The 20,297-nt window shown below is 44.8% G+C and overlaps 1 protein-coding gene across 2 annotated transcripts in view; it reads right to left on the bottom strand.

Moving 5' to 3' along the window:
* The window catches only part of UVR3 (DNA photolyase family protein), a 39,621-nt gene extending 23,396 nt beyond the window's left edge, over positions 1-16,225 (bottom strand). The window contains exons 1-11 of one of the 2 annotated variants that reach the window (XM_086511961.1): positions 15,865-16,223; positions 15,470-15,541; positions 15,306-15,386; positions 14,885-15,055; positions 14,739-14,810; positions 14,566-14,652; positions 14,386-14,484; positions 14,227-14,310; positions 14,073-14,159; positions 13,922-13,993; positions 13,700-13,813 (exon numbers count right to left, since the gene is read on the bottom strand). In XM_086511961.1, the coding sequence (XP_086368087.1) occupies positions 13,700-13,813; positions 13,922-13,993; positions 14,073-14,159; positions 14,227-14,310; positions 14,386-14,484; positions 14,566-14,652; positions 14,739-14,810; positions 14,885-15,055; positions 15,306-15,386; positions 15,470-15,541; positions 15,865-16,161 (1,236 nt within the window). In that variant the 5' untranslated portion in view covers positions 16,162-16,223. Of the gene's footprint in view, positions 1-13,699; positions 13,814-13,921; positions 13,994-14,072; positions 14,160-14,226; positions 14,311-14,385; positions 14,653-14,738; positions 14,811-14,884; positions 15,056-15,305; positions 15,387-15,469; positions 15,542-15,864 lie in introns of both variants that reach the window. The other variant, XM_086511960.1, reaches the window with a different exon arrangement.
* Between the last annotated feature and the right edge of the window lie 4,072 nt (positions 16,226-20,297).

Raw genomic sequence — 20,297 nt, 5'->3', positions numbered from 1 at the left:
CTTCTCTAAACAAGCAGTGGAAGCATCCGTGTATCTCATAGTATGTCGGGCAATGGCATGTGTAGTGCAGTTCTGTCTCTGGCTCTAAGTTACATAGGTGACATATCCTGGCTCCTGTCGGCACCCCTTGGAATCGGCCAGTCTCGATCTGGAGCTGATGTGAGGATGTGCGTATCTGTCCAATAGCGCATCTTATTCCATGAGATAAGTGTGTATCCATGTATGGTGGCCTAGTCACAAATCCGTCCTCCGTGAGTTGGAGAAGATGCTCTCTGTAGAAGGCCATCTTCATGCCCAACTCCTGTGTCGGTTGTATCCATGTGCTCCTGGTATTTAGTTGAATCAGATCCTTACGTATGAGCCTGGTGATCTTTGTCCGTGTGAGAGACAAGGAGGGTGCATCCAAGGAGTATTTAAGCGGAGGTAATCTATCCATATTGAGACCATGCGACTGGAACCATGATGCCATATGTCCATACCAACATGCTGTATCGCCTTGTAGAGCTAGTTGTCGAGATGACTCCAGGGCAAGCCGAGTGTATCTGTCTCTAGGGAGATCCCATAAACCGTGCATAAAGGACACCGATCTCGTCAGTGCCTCCACCACGAGGGGGGGGGGGGGCGGCTAGCTTGGCTCGGATAATCCCATGTGGTACTGAGGCCTTAGCCTGAATCATCCAAGCGATCATAGAGACCAGAGGCCTCTCCATACATCTCCATCCATCTGTATTACCAGATCTCCCATGGTCGTCTACTAAGGGTCCCCATACCTGAACTCCATAGTGCATAGCTGGAGTCACTAGAGTGTCAAAGAGCCATAGCTTTGTTCGCGGTTCCTGAAACTGAACCTGTGAACACATCCTCTCCAGTCCTCCCAAAGCTGCATATGCTCTCGTCAGTCTAGTCTCTGATGCTCTCCTTAGTAAACACCGGTCCACTGAATACTACCCCAAGATAGGTATATGCATCTGTGTACTCCACAATCTCCTCGCCATACATAAATGTGGGTGCCGACCTCCTGACCCACTGTGGTGTGGTGTTGAACACCATAACCTTGGTTTTTCCCAGATTGACCGACAATCCACTGTCACGAGCAAATGTATGCAGAGCATCCAAATGACGCTGCATCCGGCTGAAATCAGCACAATATCATCAGCATATAGTAACAGTGGAATCCATGTCCCTGCTAGCTGAGCCCCCCTGTCTCCCTGCCGCTCTACATAGTCTGAAAACTCATCCACATACATCCCAAAAAGAGTCGAGGATAGTGGGCATCCCTGCTTTACTCCGATAGTGGAGTGGACCATGTCAGACATTCCCTCAGTGGTGCTTACCCGTCCCATCACTGTCCTGTATAGAGCCAGAATACCCCATATCAGCTCTGTAGGCACACCCATGTCTTGTAGTCTGTGTATAAGTCTGGCTCTCGGCACTGTGTCAAAAGCTTTGCGGAAATCCACAAAGCTACAATAGATTTTCATGCCATGGTGTCTACCCTCCTCAATAATAGCTCTGAGTGTCAGAATCTGGTCAAGAGTGGAGAAACCTCTCGTGAAACCTGCTTGCCCTGGTGCTCTTATTCCCTCTCACTCTGCTCAGCTCCTGCTCAAGGACGGATGCATACAACCTAGCTAATGTGTGGCCAACCATGATGGTGCGATAATTCGCGAGAATCATGGGATCTCCTGACTTGAAAATAGGCACAATCGTAGACATACTCCAGGTCTCCGGGAAGCCTTCATACATGGCTTGATTAAACATCATAGCCAGGAGCTCTGCAAGCATATCCCTGGCATGGATGAAGTGCTCTGCTACCAGACCATCATGATCATGCGCTCTCCTTGTCTTCATCTTGTCAATGGCTTTCCTTACCCTCTCCGCAGTAAAGAAAGAACATGTCTCTAGGCATGTCTCTAGTGGGTCCGGCAGAGGTGGTTGCCTTGATGCTGTGTAGAGAGATGTGGCATATTCCCCCCATATCTCAATGGAGGTGACCGCGGGTGGTGGTGAATGCTCGTGGATAGGCCCTTTTCTTTTGTCGCACTAGGCGGCGAAAGATAATCCGTGACTGTCGATGTGTGGTAATACCGGTGAGCACTTCCCTTTGTAGTTTGATCCTCGTCTCTTTGCACTCCTCATCATACCAACTGTTCTGGGGCATGTTCCCAAATCGTCTCCGTGTGGGCTGGCTGTGGGGGTATGCCTCTGATGCTGCATCATGGAGCGTCTCTGTCAAAATCTGAGTGAGTTTATCTAGTGGCCGTCCCGGATCCTGGGTGCATAGCTGCCTGTATATCTCATCCATATACACAGAATCCATCTCCCTCATGAAGGTATACCGAGTGTGTATGGGGACCCCACCTAATGGAGCTGTGCTGAACTGAAAGGTCAGGGTGAAAGACACGATAGCATGATCAATTGCTATTCCAACTGGCCTAGTGCCCACCATGAAATCCTGAAAGAATGGGATGAGACCTGACTGGGCCATAACATAATCCACTATGCTCGCACCATGTCGGTGTGGAAAGCAAGTAAAACCTCCAGCTATCGAAAATCTTTGTAGGCCATTCACAATGGCCAATCTGTGTGCGGTTCCCATATCTATCAAGTATCTACCATACTCAGTGTATTCCTCATCTTGTGATAGTCTGGATAGACCCATCTCTGTGACGTCCATCTCCCTGAGCATCTCTTCGGAAGTATCATAGAATATTGTCTGGTGGTGGGCAGTCCTAGCATTGAAATCCCCTAGTATGATAATGTCCCCATCCTTGGAAAACTCCCATATGTCATTATCCAAAATAGCAAAGGGGGATTGTCCTCTAGGTGATGCATATACTGACGTACTAGGAGGAAAGTAACAAATAGCAATGTAGAGGTATCTGCCCGTCTCTGCCCTGAGCCTCACCCACATGTACCTAGCTTGTTCATCCTTGCGTGCTATATATATCATTGGTTGCAATTCCTCCCTGAATAGAACTACCACTCCCCCTGAGCCCCGTCCTCGATGCTCCGATCTGGTCTCTTGTCTGCAGGCTGTCTCCCATCTATATACGCTCACCTGTGGCATGGATTGTCCCGGTGCTTGATGCGTCTCAAAGTAGAAAATGATGTCTCTCCCCATAAAGCTATCCTCAAAGGCCCCTACATCAAGACGGAGTGACCCGTTACAATTCCAAGTTGCCATCTTTAGTGTGGTCCCATAGGTCTCGCATCGTCATGCAGGGCGTCGCTCCAATATCACCACCTTTCCATCCCTGTAAAAGGCAATCTTCCCCTTTTCCCTTGCGGCTCTTATTTCCGGCATTACTTCTTGCATATGAGCAATCTGTGAGAGGGTGAGGTCATCTCCAAGAAAGATGCCCGTCTTCTTTAGAGTCGCTCTCTTCTTCAAGAAATCTTTCTTCGCTTCCATGGAGGGGAAGCGGAGAATGAGTGCCCTTTCCTTCAAGGTTTCTCCGTTGCTCCCACTTTTCTTAGTGCCCACTCTCCAAGCCCTTGTGCACGTCTGCTCGTTGACCCCCACCAAGGTCATGAGTTCTTTCACCTCTTTGTCTACATTATCTTGGTCTCTGAGGCCACATACCCTTACGTGTAAGGCCCGCACACGTCTCCTTTGTTCCTCTTCGAGTGTCAAGTTGATGATGGTTGGTGTGGGGGTGGGAGTTATTTCCTTGCCTTTCCCTTTCTTGACAATCTCGATCCATTTTTCGGCCTTTTCTGCTTTCTGCTCCGTTGCTCCCACTTTTCTTAGTGCCCACTCTCCAAGCCCTTGTGCACGTCTGCTCGTTGACCCCCACCAAGGTCATGAGTTCTTTCACCTCTTTGTCTACATTATCTTGGTCTCTGAGGCCACATACCCTTACGTGTAAGGCCCGCACACGTCTCCTTTGTTCCTCTTCGAGTGTCAAGTTGATGATGGTTGGTGTGGGGGTGGGAGTTATTTCCTTGCCTTTCCCTTTCTTGACAATCTCGATCCATTTTTCGGCCTTTTCTGCTTTCTGCTGGGTCTTTGTGATGACATCTACCCACGAAGTCGTCATTTCTTTTTGTTGCTCCCCACCTTCTTTGATGGCCCGTACTTGTTCCTTGATTGTGTTAAGCTCTTCAATGATAGAGGGTTGAAGTTCTCCCTCTTCGAGGACATTCTGCGATCGCGCCTCTGCAAGCTCTTTCTTGAGTAGTGCGATTTCCTCATCTTGGGCCTTCACGCGATCTTCGAGTGTACGTATCGTGATTTCCTGTGCTGCCACACGTGCGTCGAGGCCGTTAATAATACCTAAGAGGTGGCGGTTGATCTTGCAAATGGACTCACTCAGTTCTTCTTTGCATTTTTGGATGGCATCCTCCACCGGGTCATCCTTGCTATTCAGCTTTCTCGTGATTGAGAGGCCGCATGCACCCACACTAGCAGTGGGCGCGGTGGCTGGGCGAGTGTGGGAGCGTGAGGAGGTATGGCAAGCGAGGGGCAGCGATAAGAGTACGGAGAGAGAGAGAGAGAGAGAGAGAGAGAGAGAGAGAGAGAGAGAGAGAGAGAGAGAGAGAGAGAGAGAGTACTGGCAATAGAGTTAAAAATTGAGTTAAAAGGAAAGGAAGCGATAGAGATAGAGTACTGGCGAGAGAGAGAGAGAGAGAGAGAGAGAGGGTGGGCGGTGGGGGGGGGGAGGGGGAGGAGAGAGAGAGAAGCAACACGGGGGGGGCAATGAGGTGAAAGGGTTAAAATGTAAAATGTAAGTAAAGGTAAAAAAAGGGAGGGGGGGGGGGGGGGGGGGGGGGGGGGGGGGGGGCGAGGGGCGATAGGGTGAAAGGGTTAAAAATGTAAAGGTAAAGTGTAACAGACTTGGCACACTCCAAGTCAAGAATCAACCGCAACAGCACCAAATAACCACTTCAAAACAAGTCACAGATCACAACAAATGTACACTGGCCCGGCGGAGTTCCGTGCCTAGAGATATTGGCCCCAAAGACTGGCGCCCCTTAGGTATTTCTTTTTATGTTAATCAAATCAAAGTACAAGAGAGTGGCTAGGGTTTCACTCTTAGACTCTGCGTCCAAATGCTCTAAGAAGTGAGGCCCTCACCACTAATTTAAAGGTTACAAGGGATGCCCAAAAGCAGAGCCCCAAAAGCTTTTAAAATAAAAAGCATCAGTTCTCTCTCTCTCTCTTAGAGAGTCTTTTTCTCTTTTTTTAATTTAAAAAAAAGCAAAATTCACGTCGCTCATCATTTTCCCCAAAAAAAAAATTTTAAAAGCCTCCGCGATTTCCGGAAATTAGGGTTTTTGGTAGAAATTAGGGTTTGCAAGAATTTTAGGGTTTCTGTTGTCCGCCACGTCATCACTTTGTGACATACCCCCCTGTTGAAAGCATTGTAATCGACCGCGATTACGCCCGCAAAACCAACAAAAGCCATAAACCGTCTTAGCAGACACTGACTGTTAGTACCTACGTACTAGGAACACACATCTAGCACATGTACAAAATCGACAGTCACATCACACGACATCACAGGACATCACATGACATTCAACATTCATTCAGATCTTAGACCATGATTTATCGGCAATGTAGCTAACAATCACATCTAGGTCCAATCGAGATCTCATCGATGTCCGATTGACTAACCCCTATTGCAACCATGTCTATTCGAGATCAAGTAGACCAAAATGCTGCAGTCATTTCGTCTATCAATTCCTGCACTCACAAGAAGTCAAGAACAAATCAGTATCATAATCAGGAATTCCATTTCATAAAGTCATCCAGCAAAATACTGTCAGCTCTCAGTATCCCTGAAGCTCAAAGAGACATCAGTGACTTTAGTATCAAAATCGAGGCATCTGTTGACAAAGGAGCGGAGCGACTCCCCTCTTGTGCATCCCACTGCACCAAATCTTCGGCCAAGCTGAATTCTGGGTTCCGTGTGGAGTAGACTATGCTAAACCAAAACATCGAGGTAAAGTTTCACAATCCGAGGAGTATTTACTAGGTCCTCCTCCTCCATCCACTTCGCATCAAATGCAAGAAAGTTCTTGAACTAAACCAAGAACCGCCTTCGGACTTTACCTTTCTTCGTATCCGTATGTGCCAAAATCTGTTCAAGAACAAGGGTCTCCTCGTTTTCTTCCACTGCGGGTTGCTCATCAGGCTCCCCATCATCAGGCACATCACCCTTAACAGGGTTCAAGAGACTCACATGCAATGCATTATGAATCCTCCAAGTATCTGGCAGTTTCAATCGGAAGGAGACATCATTTATCCTTGTCAGTGATCTGGAAAGGTCCGTAGTATCGCATACTAAGCTTTGGAAAAAGCCTCTCCTTTCCCTTTTTCTTTCGTAGGCGTGCCTTCTCAAAAGTACGAGCACCCAATCATCCTCCTTCAAGTTCAAGTCGCAACGATGGCGATCCGCTGCCTTTTTTCTGTCGTTCTTGAGACTCCTGCAAAGTCTCGGAAACCTTGGCAAAAGCCGTATCCAAATCTCGCGAATATTCATCCGCTTCAAATATCTAATCTTTCGTGCTCAGGAAGGATGGAACCTTCGCAGCACTTTCAACAATCTCACATGGCGTCTTCCCCGTCGAAGAGTGTATCGTGTTACTGTAGGCAAATTCCACCAAAGATAGGTTCTTTTCCCATTGAGTCTTCCGATCCGAGATACAAGACTTCAATAAATCTAAAATCACTGAATTGGCAATCTCAAATTGCCCGTCAGTTTGCAAGTGGAACGATGACGAGAACTGCAACTGCGTGCCAATGTTCTCCCAAATTGCCTTCCAAAACAAACTCATAAATCTGGGGTCTCTGTCGGAGACAATGGTCTCAGACTACCATGTAATCGGAAAATCATCGTGATCATTCTGTGTTCTCGGGATATCAAAAATGAAATCCATTGCAATACTTTCCCATGGGTGGGTGGGTATGGGTAAAGGCTGTAACAATCCCTGTGCCTTATGCCTGTCAAACTTGACCTTCTAGCATACCAAGCAACTACGCACAAACTCTTCCACATCCTTTTTGAGTCTCGGCCCAAAGAAGTATCTCTCTACCCCTTTCATGGTGGTAGCAATGCCGCGGTGACCCGTAAAAGGTGGACAGTGGCATTCAGTCATAACCTTATCCCTCAACGGCTGTGTAACGCACCACATAGTCTTTTTCATCAAGTAGCCTTCCCGAAGGGAGTATCCAGCTACTGTCTCCCCATCCCGTATCCGTGTAAAAATATCTGCAAAATCTGTATCTGTGGCATATTGATCGACCATATCCTCGAAGCTCCTATGATGTAGTGCGGAAACAGCCAGAACCAACGGTTTTCGAGACAAAGCATCTGCCACCACATTCTTCTGTCCATGCACATGGACAATCTAGAAGTGAAAATGTGACAAGATGTTCGCCCACCGCATCTGCTTTTCCGAAAGCTGCTTCTGTGACAAGTAGCGCAAACTCTGATGGTCTGTAAAGACAGTAAAATCCGCTCCGAGTAGGTAATGCCGCCACTGAGTAAGAGCATGGATAACCGCCAAAAGCTCTTTCTCATAGATCTGTGCTGTCATCTCCGGCCTAGAGAACAAACGGCTCTCGTAAGCTATGACATGGCCTTCTTGCATCAAGACCGCACCCAGACTACGACCACAAGCATCACAATATACTTCAAATGACTTCTGCAAGTCCGACAAAGTCAAATCTAGTCCTGTAGTCAATTTCTCTTTCAATGTCCGAAAGGCAGTCACCTCTGTGGGTCCCCACGAAAAAAGTACTCCTTTCTGTGTCAAGGTATGCAAAGGGGAAGCAACCTATGCAAACTTTCGTATGAACCGCCTGTAGTACGAACACAGTCCCAAGAAGCCTTCATGGACATTCCTCAAATCGGGCCAATCACGGATAGTCTCTATCTTGGCCGGGTCCATTTGCACTCCTGCTGTCGACACAATGTGTCCCAAAAAGTGTATCTCTAGTAGGAAAAATTCACTTTTCTTTGCATTAATCACTAACGTGTGATCTCGTAATGCCTGAAAGACTTGAAGCAAATGATCTCTATGTTCTGCCTCATTCTTGGAGAAAACAATGATGTCGTCAAAGAAAGTGCCAACAAATAGCCTGTACTCTCGAAAAATCTTGTCCATCATCCGGTTAAATGTCGCAGGAGCATTGGTTAAGCCAAAAGGCATCACCAAAAACTCAAATAACCCAAAAGTCTTCCGAAAAGCTGTCTTGTAGACATCTCCTGGCCCTATCCTGATCTGATGATATCCACTCTTCAAGTCAATCCTGCTAAAGCACGAGGATCCCTGTAACCTGTCCAGTATATCATCGATCCTAGGAATCGGAAATCTGTTCTTGATGGTGATTTCGTTGAGAGTGCTATAATCGATGCACATTCTCCAAGATCCGTCTTTCTTCAAAACCAACAACACTGGAGAGCAATACGGTGAAGTACTAGGCTGGACAAGACCCTTTTCCAAGAGGTCTTTCATTGGGTTCATAATCTTTTCATTCTGTACTCGGCTCACACGGTAAGGTGGCTGATTCGGTGGCGTGCTTCCAAGTATTAGATCAATGGTTTGATCTTCAGGCCCTCTGAAAAGCAATCAGTATGAGTGTGGAGAAAAATCTTGGCGTTCTTTTGATCAGGTCAAAACATATTCAACCTTTATCCATCGTTCAATTCTCTTCCAAAAGAATGAGTAAGAAATTGAAGTTCATCAAGTACAATCTCTAAGCCCTTCATTTATCAAAGTCGCTTTCTCGGCCCGGTAGTCAACCACGGCGTAGTTCTTGTGGTACCAAGGGATCTTGAGTAGAACGTCACTCGCGTGCCCCGAACACCCTTGTCATTGCAAACAAAGTTTGCCAATGCTCGGTGTAATGGCAATATCCCATCCGGGTGCAAGTCGAACTACCTCTGCCTGTGGCGTCAGTCTGTCGGGCGTAATTCCAAATCGAGCCGCCAATTCCAAGTGAAAAGAAGTTGGCCTTGGCTCCTTCAAAAGAGCTTCCTGATCCTTCACTTTGCCCCAAAAGCGGCAAAGTTTGTACTTTCATCATTAGATTCGGTGCAGGTCCCACGCTATGTGGTACCAATTTTGCTTTTCTATCTGCCTTTTCTGCCACGTTCCTCAACTGCTCTCGAACTCTGAGGCCTGTTGTCGTTCTTATCATTCTGTTCTTTCTGTGCCTTTTTAGAGCACTTCGCGGAGATATGTCCATGTTCCCCGCATCCAAAGCACTTCCCCTCTCTGATGAAGCGAGCTCTCTCCTCAGGAGTAAGCTTGGGTCGTGCATCATTTTTCTCTTGGTTGCTCTTTTTTCTTTCTACTTTCATTCCCAGAAGTCTGTTCAACTCGTTGTGTCATAGCCTCATATGTGGGGTAGGTCAGACTGCCAGAGTGAATGGCAAAGCCCTGCTTCGCATGACTCATCAACTCCTGAATAGAAGCTGACTTCTGTTCCAAGCAGTGATCTCGGATCTCTGTAGGTAGACCCAAGGTAAACCGCTCAATCTGTTCTCTGAACGAGATCTTCTTGCATGAAGAGGCGGGTAGCAAAGAGCTCCAAAATCTTTCACAATAAGAATTCACTGTATCGCTCTTGGTCATCCGGAGATGGTTCCAAGCAGCTCGTATATCTCGCTCAAACTCTTGAGTCAACCAAGAAGAAATAAAAAGCCTCTTGAATTTCAGCCATGTAACTGGCACAGTCTTGCTTAATAGAAGCGTGGACCAAGTACGAGCATTCCCCTTATAGTAAGAGGCAGCTCTCCGAATCTTGGAGTGCTCTGAATAGCGTCCTCCCGCGAAAGCGACGTCAAACTGTTGAAAAAAGACAAAGCCTTCGAAGCATCCGAGTATCCTGAAAAAGTATCAAACTTGATCGAGTGGCCACCTTCCTTAAACTCTCGGACTTTCTTGCTTTTATCTTCGAGAAAGTCATACTGGTTGGCTTTGTAAAAATTCTTCTTGTTCGCATAAAACTTTCCGTCATCGAAATCTGAGCTGTCTGTAGACGAGTCCTCAATAGAACTGTCAGTCTCTGGGCGAGATGTAGCCTTCTGTGCCTTTTTCTTGCCCTTTTCGAAGCTTTGTTTCTTGCTTCGCTTTTTGCTTTTTCTGTCTTCTTCGCTCGAATCCGAAGAAGAACTGTCAGAAGAAGAAGAAGAAGAACTGGGTAGGTCTTCAAACTTGACGCGCTTCTTCAATTTCTTTGCCTTGTCAAATGTCAACCGACGACCCAAATATCCCGGGAAGTCAGTGCCTTTCTTCTGCTTTTTGCCGTGCTTTTTGGCTTTCTTTTGCGCGTCAAAAAGCTGAGTAATCTGTGCATCAACCACGTTCTCCAGTTCCTTCTCCGTATATTTTCTTGGAGACAGAAGGTTTCTTGAGAGCGGGTTTCGGGAGTGGTGTTGTGGTTCTCTGTCACTCCATCTGTACCTCTTCCAAAGAGGTCTGGTTCATATATTTTGCCACCTTCGGGTCCTTGGCAAAACTGAGCATCATCTTCGTTGCATCGCCAATCAATTGACGACGCATCATCTCTCTTTGCTCCGCTTGAGTAGGCCGAGGCAGGCCATACTCTCTATCTGAATCTTCGTTGTGATCCCAACCCACATCTCCAGATGCAGAGGGAGTCGACTGATCATTGCCTGAAGCCATAGGTGCCGCGGAAAAAAAAAATCGGGGATCGGATTTCCCGCAGAAGAGAAATCGGCCGTGCTCTGATACCACTGTAACAGACTTGGCACACTCCAAGTCAAGAATCAACCGCGACAGCACCAAATAACCACTTCAAAACAAGTCACAGATCACAATAGATGTACACTGGCCCGGCAGAGTTCCGTGCCTAGAGATATTGGCCCCAAAGACTGGCGCCCCTTTCGGTATTTCTTTTTATATTGATCAAATCGAAGTACAAGAGAGTGGCTAGGGTTTCACTCTAAGACTCTGCGTCCAGATGCTCTGAGAAGTGTTGCCAGCAAAAATTAGGGTTTGCAGGAATTTTAGGGTTTCTGGCAAAAATTAGGGTTTATGTTGTCCGCCACGTCATCACTTTGTGACATAAAGGGTTTAGGCGATAGGCAGCGCGATAGAGAGAGGGGGCGGGGGGAGGGGGGGGGGGGGGGGGGCCAATCGCGATAGAGAGAGGGAGCGGGGGGGGCAGCGCGATAGAGAGGGGGGGTGATAGAAAGGGAGGGCGGGGGGGCAACGTGTGGGTGCGAGGAGGGAGAGCGGCGCTGAGGGGGAGCTGCGTGTAACCGCGCGCAGGCAACAGAGAGCGAGGGCAGCAGTAGAGCGAGGCAACAACTACAACAGCAGAGAGAGCGCGCGAGGCAACACAAAGAGAGAGAGAGAGAGAGAGAGAGAGAGAGAGAGAGAGAGAGAGAGAGAGAGAGAAGATCGACACAATACTGGGGACCAGAAGATGGGTTGCGCTTTCTCTTGCAAAGGCTCATGCCTTCCTCTGCTCCTACTCCTTCACTAAGAGGAAGTACACCTGCAAACAAATACTCAGAGATCATAACATGAAAATCGTTACCTTCAAAGTCTTGACGCTCAAAATGCAACTCGATGCTCGAAAAGCAATTCCCTGGAAGAGATCTCTACATAGAAAATCCTCTCTTCCAATCCTACACACAGAAGAGGTGTGTTCTCGGGTTCCTTCTCGTAAATCAACCCCGTCTACGACGTTTATGGGCTGAAAACAGAGAAAAACAGCAGCTTGTTGCGATAGAAAAACACTCCGTAGGCACTTCTTTGCGAGGGAAATCGCACACTGGGTCCTGGCACATCTGGTACACATAGGGCAGCCATGGGCATCACCGGTAACATCTTCTTTGCGACTGAAATCTACAGCAACATCTCCTCCTTGCGAAAACTGGTCTTCCCTCTGGGAGAGGGCGTGTGATGCTTTTATAGCTCCCTGGCCACGGCAAAGATAGCAGGGCACTGGCTGCCCGCGTAGAGATCGCGGCTGTTTTTTTTTTTCCCCATTGTTCTATGAGAGAGAGAGAGAGAGAGAGAGGACGTTGGCTGATCTGTTGATCTGTTGCCTTATTTATCAGATAGCTGCCCACTTATTAAGTGGATGGCCAACATATTTTAAAAATGCGTTGAATCTACCCAAAAACTCAATAAAACCTTATAAGTTAAAACAATGCTTTCACATCACTTCCCAAACGTCCTTGGATGCAATCACATGCACAGTTGCAATGCAAACATAGACTTCCTCGCAGGAAAGCATCTTTTTCCCGAAAAGCAATCCCGCTTTCTCAAAAGGCAATCTGTTTTTCCTCAAAGTTTCCTCTAAACCCATCTTCATTCAAGTGCTTGCTTTTCCTTGTGCACATTTCTACCACAGTTCGGAGTTTCCTCCTAACTATGGATATTCCCTTTTCGATGCACCCATCACCCCCCTCGTGACACATCTAGAATACCCATCACCGAGTCCTTTCCTACCGAACTTACGGTACAATCTCCTTCGCAATGCTCTATGTCACACATCCTATGACGCATCAGAGATGTCCGTTCCCGGATGGTTAGATACTTCTTCCCGATGCTCCCTATCACCCGTCGATGTGACGCATCAAAAGTACTCGTTCCTGGTGGCCTTACAGATATACCCTTTCACAGTGCTCCCGTCATTCCTTTGAATGTCGCACTAGGGATACTTTGTACTCGGATGTCTCTAGTGAGAAAAACCCTCTCACTTAAAATTCCAATAATTCATTCAAAATTATTTTTCTTGATGTTCCAAGCGAGAAAACCCTCTCGCTTATAAATCCAATAATTCATTTAGAATTATTTTTATGTCAGATAAAGCCAATTTAGCAACAAGCTCCATCCGTAGCCTCTACCAAAGTTGGAGTTGAATTTGGATTAGCCTCCATCGGAAGTGATCGTTCTTCTTGTTAGAGCAAGAAGAAAATTGATCCACTTGAACGCATAAACAAAAACTTGAAAGACAAACCGAACAAAAAAGATCACAGTTGCATTTGTAGGCAAGACGGCAAAGAGGGAGTTCCTCTTTAGAGAGTGTTGGCCTTCAAGTAGAGGTTTCCAGGTACCCTGAAGGCTGAATCTCCTAGGTCAAGTGTCTATTCATTCCCCACTTACAATTAGCTCTCTATGTTCAGGCTAGCTCTCAAGAGTCGAGCATCCATTGGCTCGTAAGTCCTTGCCCTCGTATCGTGCCACCAACGCTCATTATAATACTTTCAATATAATATGACTACAATATTACATGTCTATTTAATGTAATTTTGTGGCCATCTTGCTTTACTCCTAGGTGCAATATGTATAGATCAAAATGTAATCGAAAAGTATTCGTTTACTCTATGATTTTGTACATTGTCCTTGTTTCTTGATTGTTGCCATCCCTGATCCTGTTCATGTTACTCTCAGTCAGTAACTCTAAACCTCAATGTCATAACACAGAATTTTGGAACTATGCGGAAGGACACCTAGTGATGTCAAATACTTCCAAGGGGACCTTCAAAGATGTGAAGCCACAATGCCCACCTAGAATGGTGTTCACTACGCACGCCAAAGCCAAATGAAGCTAAAAGTCAATGTGTAAGAGCAGCACCAAAACCACTAACAATATGCCAGCCTGTCAATATTCAAACAAGACTTCTCAGACTGTTCCACATAGTGAGCAATTAAGTTACAAACTTTAAAGCATCACAGTTTCAAGTCTTCTTTTCTTTCTTACTTGATAAAAGAAAGACGATGCTGAGAGCCACATCCAATTTCCATTGTTGATAGCCCAATCAGCATCAATGAGAAGTCGATCAAACACATCACGACCTTTCTCCCAATAGACAAACTGAAAAAACAAGAGAGAACAGTTTCAACAAACTTCAATCTGCATCCACAGAACATAAGGCAACGGTGGCTGAAAGTGGAAGATACTGAAAAATCATATGACATTTACCAAATCTCCTCTTGTAAGGAAACACGCAACCGCATGGCGAGCAAGGTGATGCATCCAACCCCATTTCCTCAGCTGTTTTAGCTAAAAAATGTTAGTGTTTGAAGATGACACTGTCAAAAACATTAATATAATGTGTGCACAGATTTCCAACCTGAATCATAGCAGCATCAATCCAAGGAAACCCTGTCCTACCTTCGCGCCATAAAGCAAGAAGATGATCATCATCTTTCCAAGGAATCTGTGGAAAAACTTTGTATGAATTACCAGAGCTTCTGTGCTTATCTGGGCTTACATAAACAGATTACCTGCTTGCAAATAGGATTTCCAACCATGCGGTCGAAATTAGGAGTACCATATCCAGCAGTGTAAAAAAATTCCCTCCACAATAGCTGCAAACTAAATCAGTGAACTCCTTCATTAATCCCACAAACACCCATAACACAATAGGAAGAGAACCGCATTACCTGGCCCTCTAGAGACACAGGAGGTTTCGAATTCGATTTTGATTGAGAGTACACTTCTTTTAATCTTGAGTAGAAAAGGCGAGCCGACAAGCATCCAAACTGCCCAGTATTGAGTGCACAGTTAGTAATGGAGGTAGGCACACAGATATGCAAAAGATGACTATAGCAAAGAAACCTAACCTTTAAGTAAGGTGAAAGAACAGTTGTGGCTGGCTTGATAAAAGCAGTTGGATCACCTTTGGGCTTCTCGAACTCAGCCACCCATTTCTACACGATAAGCTCCAGAATTCAATTTCAAGCCCATTCTCCCCCTGAATTGCAAATTCATTACAGAATACAAGTGGTCGACCTACTTTGTCTTTCATTGATGCATCCAACCGTTTCAAAGCTTCAGTTTCTCCTCCAGGAAAAGGCGTAAACTCTTCCTGTTCATAGGCTCAACACAAGGTTAGCAACGACGTCACTGGACTATTGTAGATAAAAATTTGGAAAAGTTTACCTGCTCCAAGTTGTTGTAGCCAAGATCTTCAAGAGATGGAAGGCTGATTATTTTGACCCCACCGAATTCCTTAGCAAGGGGTATGATAGAAGGGGCATCTCCAAGGGGGGCCGGAGCTCTACCAAGAATTTTGCAGAAGGACTGGTAGGTCAACGGTGCTGATCCCCCATTCTGATTCAAAGAAAAAGAAGTGAATTGTATGGGGGAATGAATGTTGCATGCGCACGTAGCACTCCCCAAGGGTTTTGAACTGTAGCCTATGGTTGCAACAACTCGATTACTCAACAGCTACTCACTAAAAAGGATTAGTAAAGCCTACAAGCATTCTGCTTAATGTCCCCTATTGATGCAACCGTCCTTCCTATTGTATAATATATACTTTACAGACAAATACAAAACTGGAGCCTTTGCACACTCCCACCTTTTTTATGATTTCTTCCGGATTGAAAATTGTGTGACTCACAGGACAGAAAACATCCACTGCAGCTGTTGCCGCAGCTTCCTGCAATGCGGAAGCACACTTCAGAAGCATCCTCGATTGCATGGCTGCTGGATTAAGGTCAATCACAAAACTTGTCACCTTACCTTAACTTTGCTATCCCTGGTCTGTGCATACGGCTCAGTGTCATTCTCAAAACAGAGCCTCTTGATATTCCACTGCCAAAACCAAGCTCCACAATGGAGATTATGAAGCAAAACAAGGCATGGATTGCAGGAAAGAAGACGCTCAAGTATGGAGTGTGAGCTTTTTAAAGCAAGCTTCTCAGTCACATGCATCCTATCAAAAAGGTTCCTGAAAAGAAGTGCCTAGCACAACATTCCCCATTTATCTCACAAATGACAATACTAGAATGATCCGTAGCAGCCACAAACTTCAAAGCTTGCCATACATATCAGGCATTTCCCTTTTATACGTTTTAGTCTGCTACCGAGCACTCTGAAAGTTTCACTTTTATCTAGCTATGGGGTTAGTAGAGTACCTTTCTCAATAGGTCTGGAATAACAGAAACAGGATCTCCCTTGAAGAGGAGAAGGCGAGATCCTTTTGCTTGAAGACAAGTATCAAGGTCCTCCAAGCTCTGCAATAGAAACCGAATACGGTTTGCGCCAACCCGAGTGGAGCCTGGTGAAGGAGCTGCAGGGTCTGGAGCTACAAACCAAGGGTCCAGAACGAAGACCGGATACACATACTTCGCGCATTCACATGCCTTATGCAGAGCAGGATTGTCGTGAAGGCGCAGCCCCTTCCGAAACCAGATGAGAGAATTGATGTCCATGAGCGGGATTCACACTGATGTGCTCGTCCTGAGCTGTCGGCATGAAGAGAACGCGGGAATAGAATGGGCCCCTCCGTCAATTCAGTTTGAACAAATACCTTGGCATTTCCCATGGCCCAGATCTACCCACGTCACGGCTGCGCGCGCGCCGGCCAGTGGGTTTTGGTTTTCTTTTGGGAAAATTACCAAAATACCCCTTTAATTTGTGGAAATTCCCAAAATACCCTTGTATCTATTTTAGTTGGATTGTTCACGATTTCCTAATCTTTATTCTTTTTTGACAATGGAGATCCGTTGTTTAGTGCTTAGCATGTAATTTGTCACAAATTACCTCCCGAAAAAAGACAATCATGTCTAAAAATAATGAAGCAATTCATCTCCAAAGCCTACATAACCAGCTCAAATTCTAGTTTTAGTATCTTGTATTGATAGACAATCAGTCTTCTTATGAAAAGCTACAAACTTTTTTATCTTTGGATAAATTTACTCTCACAATCAGGGGTATTTTGGGAATTTTGGAAAATTTGAAGGGCATTTTGGGAACTTATGACAAAATATGAGGGGTATTGAGAATTTTGGAAAGGGAAAATTACAAAATCTAATTTGTGGAAATTCATAAAATACCCCTCAAATTTCAAAAAATCCCAAAATACCCTTGTATCTATTTTGGTCGAATTGTTCAAGATTTTATGATCTTTATTCCTTTTTGACAATTTAGATCTGTTTTTTAGTGCTTAGCATGTAATTGTCACAAATTACCTCGCAAAAATAGTCGATTATTTCTAAAAATAATGAAGTGATTCATCTCCAAAGCCTACATAACCAACTCAGATTCTAGCTTGAGCATTTTGTATTGATAGACGATCAATCTTCTTATGAAAAGCTATATAAAAAGGGGAAAATTACCAAAATACCCCTCTAATTTGTGGAAATTCCCAAAATACCCTTCAAATTTCAAAAATTCCCAATATACCCCTCATATTTTGTCATAAATTCCCAAAATGCCCTTCAAATTTTTCAAAATTCCCAAAATACCCTTGGTTGTGAAAGTAAATTTATCCAAAGATAATTTTTTTTAATAGCTTTCATAAGAAGACTGATTGTCTATCAATACAAGATACTAAAACTAGAATTTGAGCTGGTTATGTAGGTTTTGGAGATAAATTGCTTTCATTATTTTTAGACATAATTGTCTTTCTTTTGCGAGGTAATTTGTGACAAATTACATGCTAAGCACTAAAAAAACGGATCTCCATTGTCAAAAAAGAATAAAGATTAGAAAATCGTGCAAACCAACTAAAATAGATACAAGGGTATTTCGGAAATTTTTGCAATTTGAGGGGTATTTTGGAAATTTCCACAAATCAGAGGGGTATTTTGGTAATTTAATTTATCTTTGGAGAAATTTAATCTCACGATTGGGGTATTTTGGGTATTTTGGAAAATTAGAGGGGCATTTTGGGAATTTATGACAAAATATTGGGGGTATTTTGGGAATTTCCACGAATTAGAGGGTATTTTGGTAATTTTCCCTCCCCCCCCCCCGGGGGGGGCCTTGGGTCCTAAATGAACCCCGAGGAGGTGGGATTGATTGTGGGCAAATAACGCGCAAATCTCGAGGCATTTGAATGGCCAAGAAAAGTCATCGGTGTTGACCCACCCCTTCTGCAAGGTTGACGTAGTGCCCTAGGAAGGAAGATAGTGAGCAATAGTTAAGGGCCTAAGGTGCCCAACTCCCTGCCAAGAAAAAATTACCTCTTGAATGTACCCAATGTCAAAGATATTTAAGAAAAAGTTTGCAAAAAGGAGTGCTTAAAACCACAATAATGGCTAATAGAAGACCAAGCAAAATGAGGAAAGGGCGCGCCTACCTTGTCATTGGGCACTTAGCTTCCTAGGCCATTAATTATTTTACATGTATCTTGGTCATATGTGGAGTCTTCAAAGACTTCATGGTCACACTCCATAACCATATCATGCTGGGGGCACCTAGCTCCCTAGTGTCATGATGAAACAATAATTTAAATGTATCTTTTCTTCCATCTCCCCTATGCAAACTCCAACCATACCACACTAACTTTACATAATGATAGAGATTTACTTTACCCACAATTAATATGGCAAGCTTCGGGTGCCTATTGCCCTAGGAAGGATTAGGACATGCTTTAGGAAGCATGAGGATAGGTTTTATCCCCATAGCCCACCTTCTCACGACAACCTTATCTTCTTGGATTACCAAAAAAGTTGGCTTGGTGTGTCATCAAATACCACCCCTCCTTTCAAGAGGGATATGTCATCGTGGAATGTAGGTTGTCCTTTTCAAAATGAAAGTGACCAAATATTGTGTCATTGTGCTATTGAACACCTTGTGAGGCATCCCATCCATGGCTTGACCTAGCGCCCTGGCTCCTTTCAAGGGAAGCTTTATGGTTGTGGCTAACATAAAGCAAATATTAAAAACTTGTTCTCATACTGTGGAAAATAGTGTTGTTGGGTTGCCTAGCATCCCAAAGGGTGGAGTCTAAAAACTTCTCTAGCATTTTTTTTGCAGTTATAGTCCCTAGAGCCTTTTAGTAGGTATTGGCCACCCTTCCCTAGCATTTTGGAGTTAGTGGTTGCAGCCTCTATCTCGAAGCGCTTCTCAACACTAATCGCCTTCCATCTACAACCTATCTCTAGCATTTGTTGGTAGCCTCTATTGCCCTCTCTTTGGAGCCAAAACACATATGCTCGTTGTACGCTTTGTCGTACGTGTCAAAAGCTGAGTACTTGCATGTGCACTGTGTGCGAGCCTCGAAAGGCTGCAAACACACAAACTAGAAGATCCTAGCAACCTCAAACGGACAGAGGTGTGTCACTCACTGCTCAATGCTTCCGTCGTGAAGGATCCTATGCTGCAAAGAAGAAGGAGCTGCCGCCGATGCCACGCTCAATTGCCGGTGCCGCCACAATGCTCTCTCTCTCTCTCTCTCTCTCTCTCTCTCTCACACACACACACACACACACACACACACACACACACACACCTGTAAGCACACGAAGGAGAAGGAGACAGAGATGGAGCAAGAGCACTTCTTAGCTTACACCTCAGAGAATGAGGATTTTTAGGTCAAATGGACCTAAGAGTTTGACCCATTCACACATAGGTGCCCATAGTGGTCGGTCGTTGCAAAACTACTGTAAAAATAAGATAAGTGGTGTGTCTCTCATTGGCGATCACCTACACATCTATTGTACCGACAAGCCCGGTCCATGACTCTATCAAATAAATAATATGCGTCCATCGAAGGTGATAGGGTGTCCGTGAGGGTTAACATGCCCCCCTTTCTGATGTAGAGTTCGTCCTCGAAAGCTATTAAGATGAAGCCCGTTCGTCGAGGTGGAAGAGCATCCGAGATTGAATGTCCTTAGCCTTCTTTAATCACTGCAAAATCAACCAAAATTGGCACAGTAATTGCATTCCTTATACAATTGAAAAGCATATGCAGTTGTAGGCACACAAATTGATTGATAACAGAATATTAAACAAATTGTCAACAGCAGTAAGCATTAAATTGTAATATAATCAAATGCATAAACAATTGTAAATGTCAAAAACTAAACAAGTTTGGGTCGTTAATTTAACGGTCAAAAGGCACTAGAGGTCAACTATTAATACCATGGGCAAGCTTCTCAATTTTCTTTGGTCAATTAAGTTGTTTAATCACGAGAGCCAAGTATTTCATGTCTGAGGGCTGACTAGAGGCTATACCCAGAAGACCTTGTAGTTAAGCTACGATAAAAGGAATTGCTCATGAAATCATCGCCTGACTTATTCACTTTTCTTTGGCCCCCCAAACTCTTTTCACATTGATTCAATTTTGATGTGTGTGCTTATTTTGTATGCCTTGGGTTTTTTGCTTTTCAAGGAAAAGCGCCCACACTAGGAACCTCTAGGGCTCTAGTATCATAGGCAATACAGGTGAGTAAAGTACCAAAGTAAGATTTTACATTGTGGCACTTTTGGTTTTTGTTGTTTGTTTGTTTTCAGCATTTCAATTTTGTAACTTTTGGGGGGTCATATGACACTGTTACCCTCCCTAGGCTCATCACACTAGTAAACTCCCTTTATAATACTTAAGCTTAAGGTTAATAGG

Source organism: Adiantum capillus-veneris, chromosome 5, assembly GCF_014529385.1.
Source record: "Adiantum capillus-veneris isolate H3 chromosome 5, ASM1452938v2, whole genome shotgun sequence".
Lineage (NCBI taxonomy): Eukaryota > Viridiplantae > Streptophyta > Polypodiopsida > Polypodiales > Pteridaceae > Adiantum > Adiantum capillus-veneris.
The sequence above is the reverse complement of the archived record's forward strand: the minus strand, read 5'-3'. Positions and strand labels throughout refer to the sequence as shown.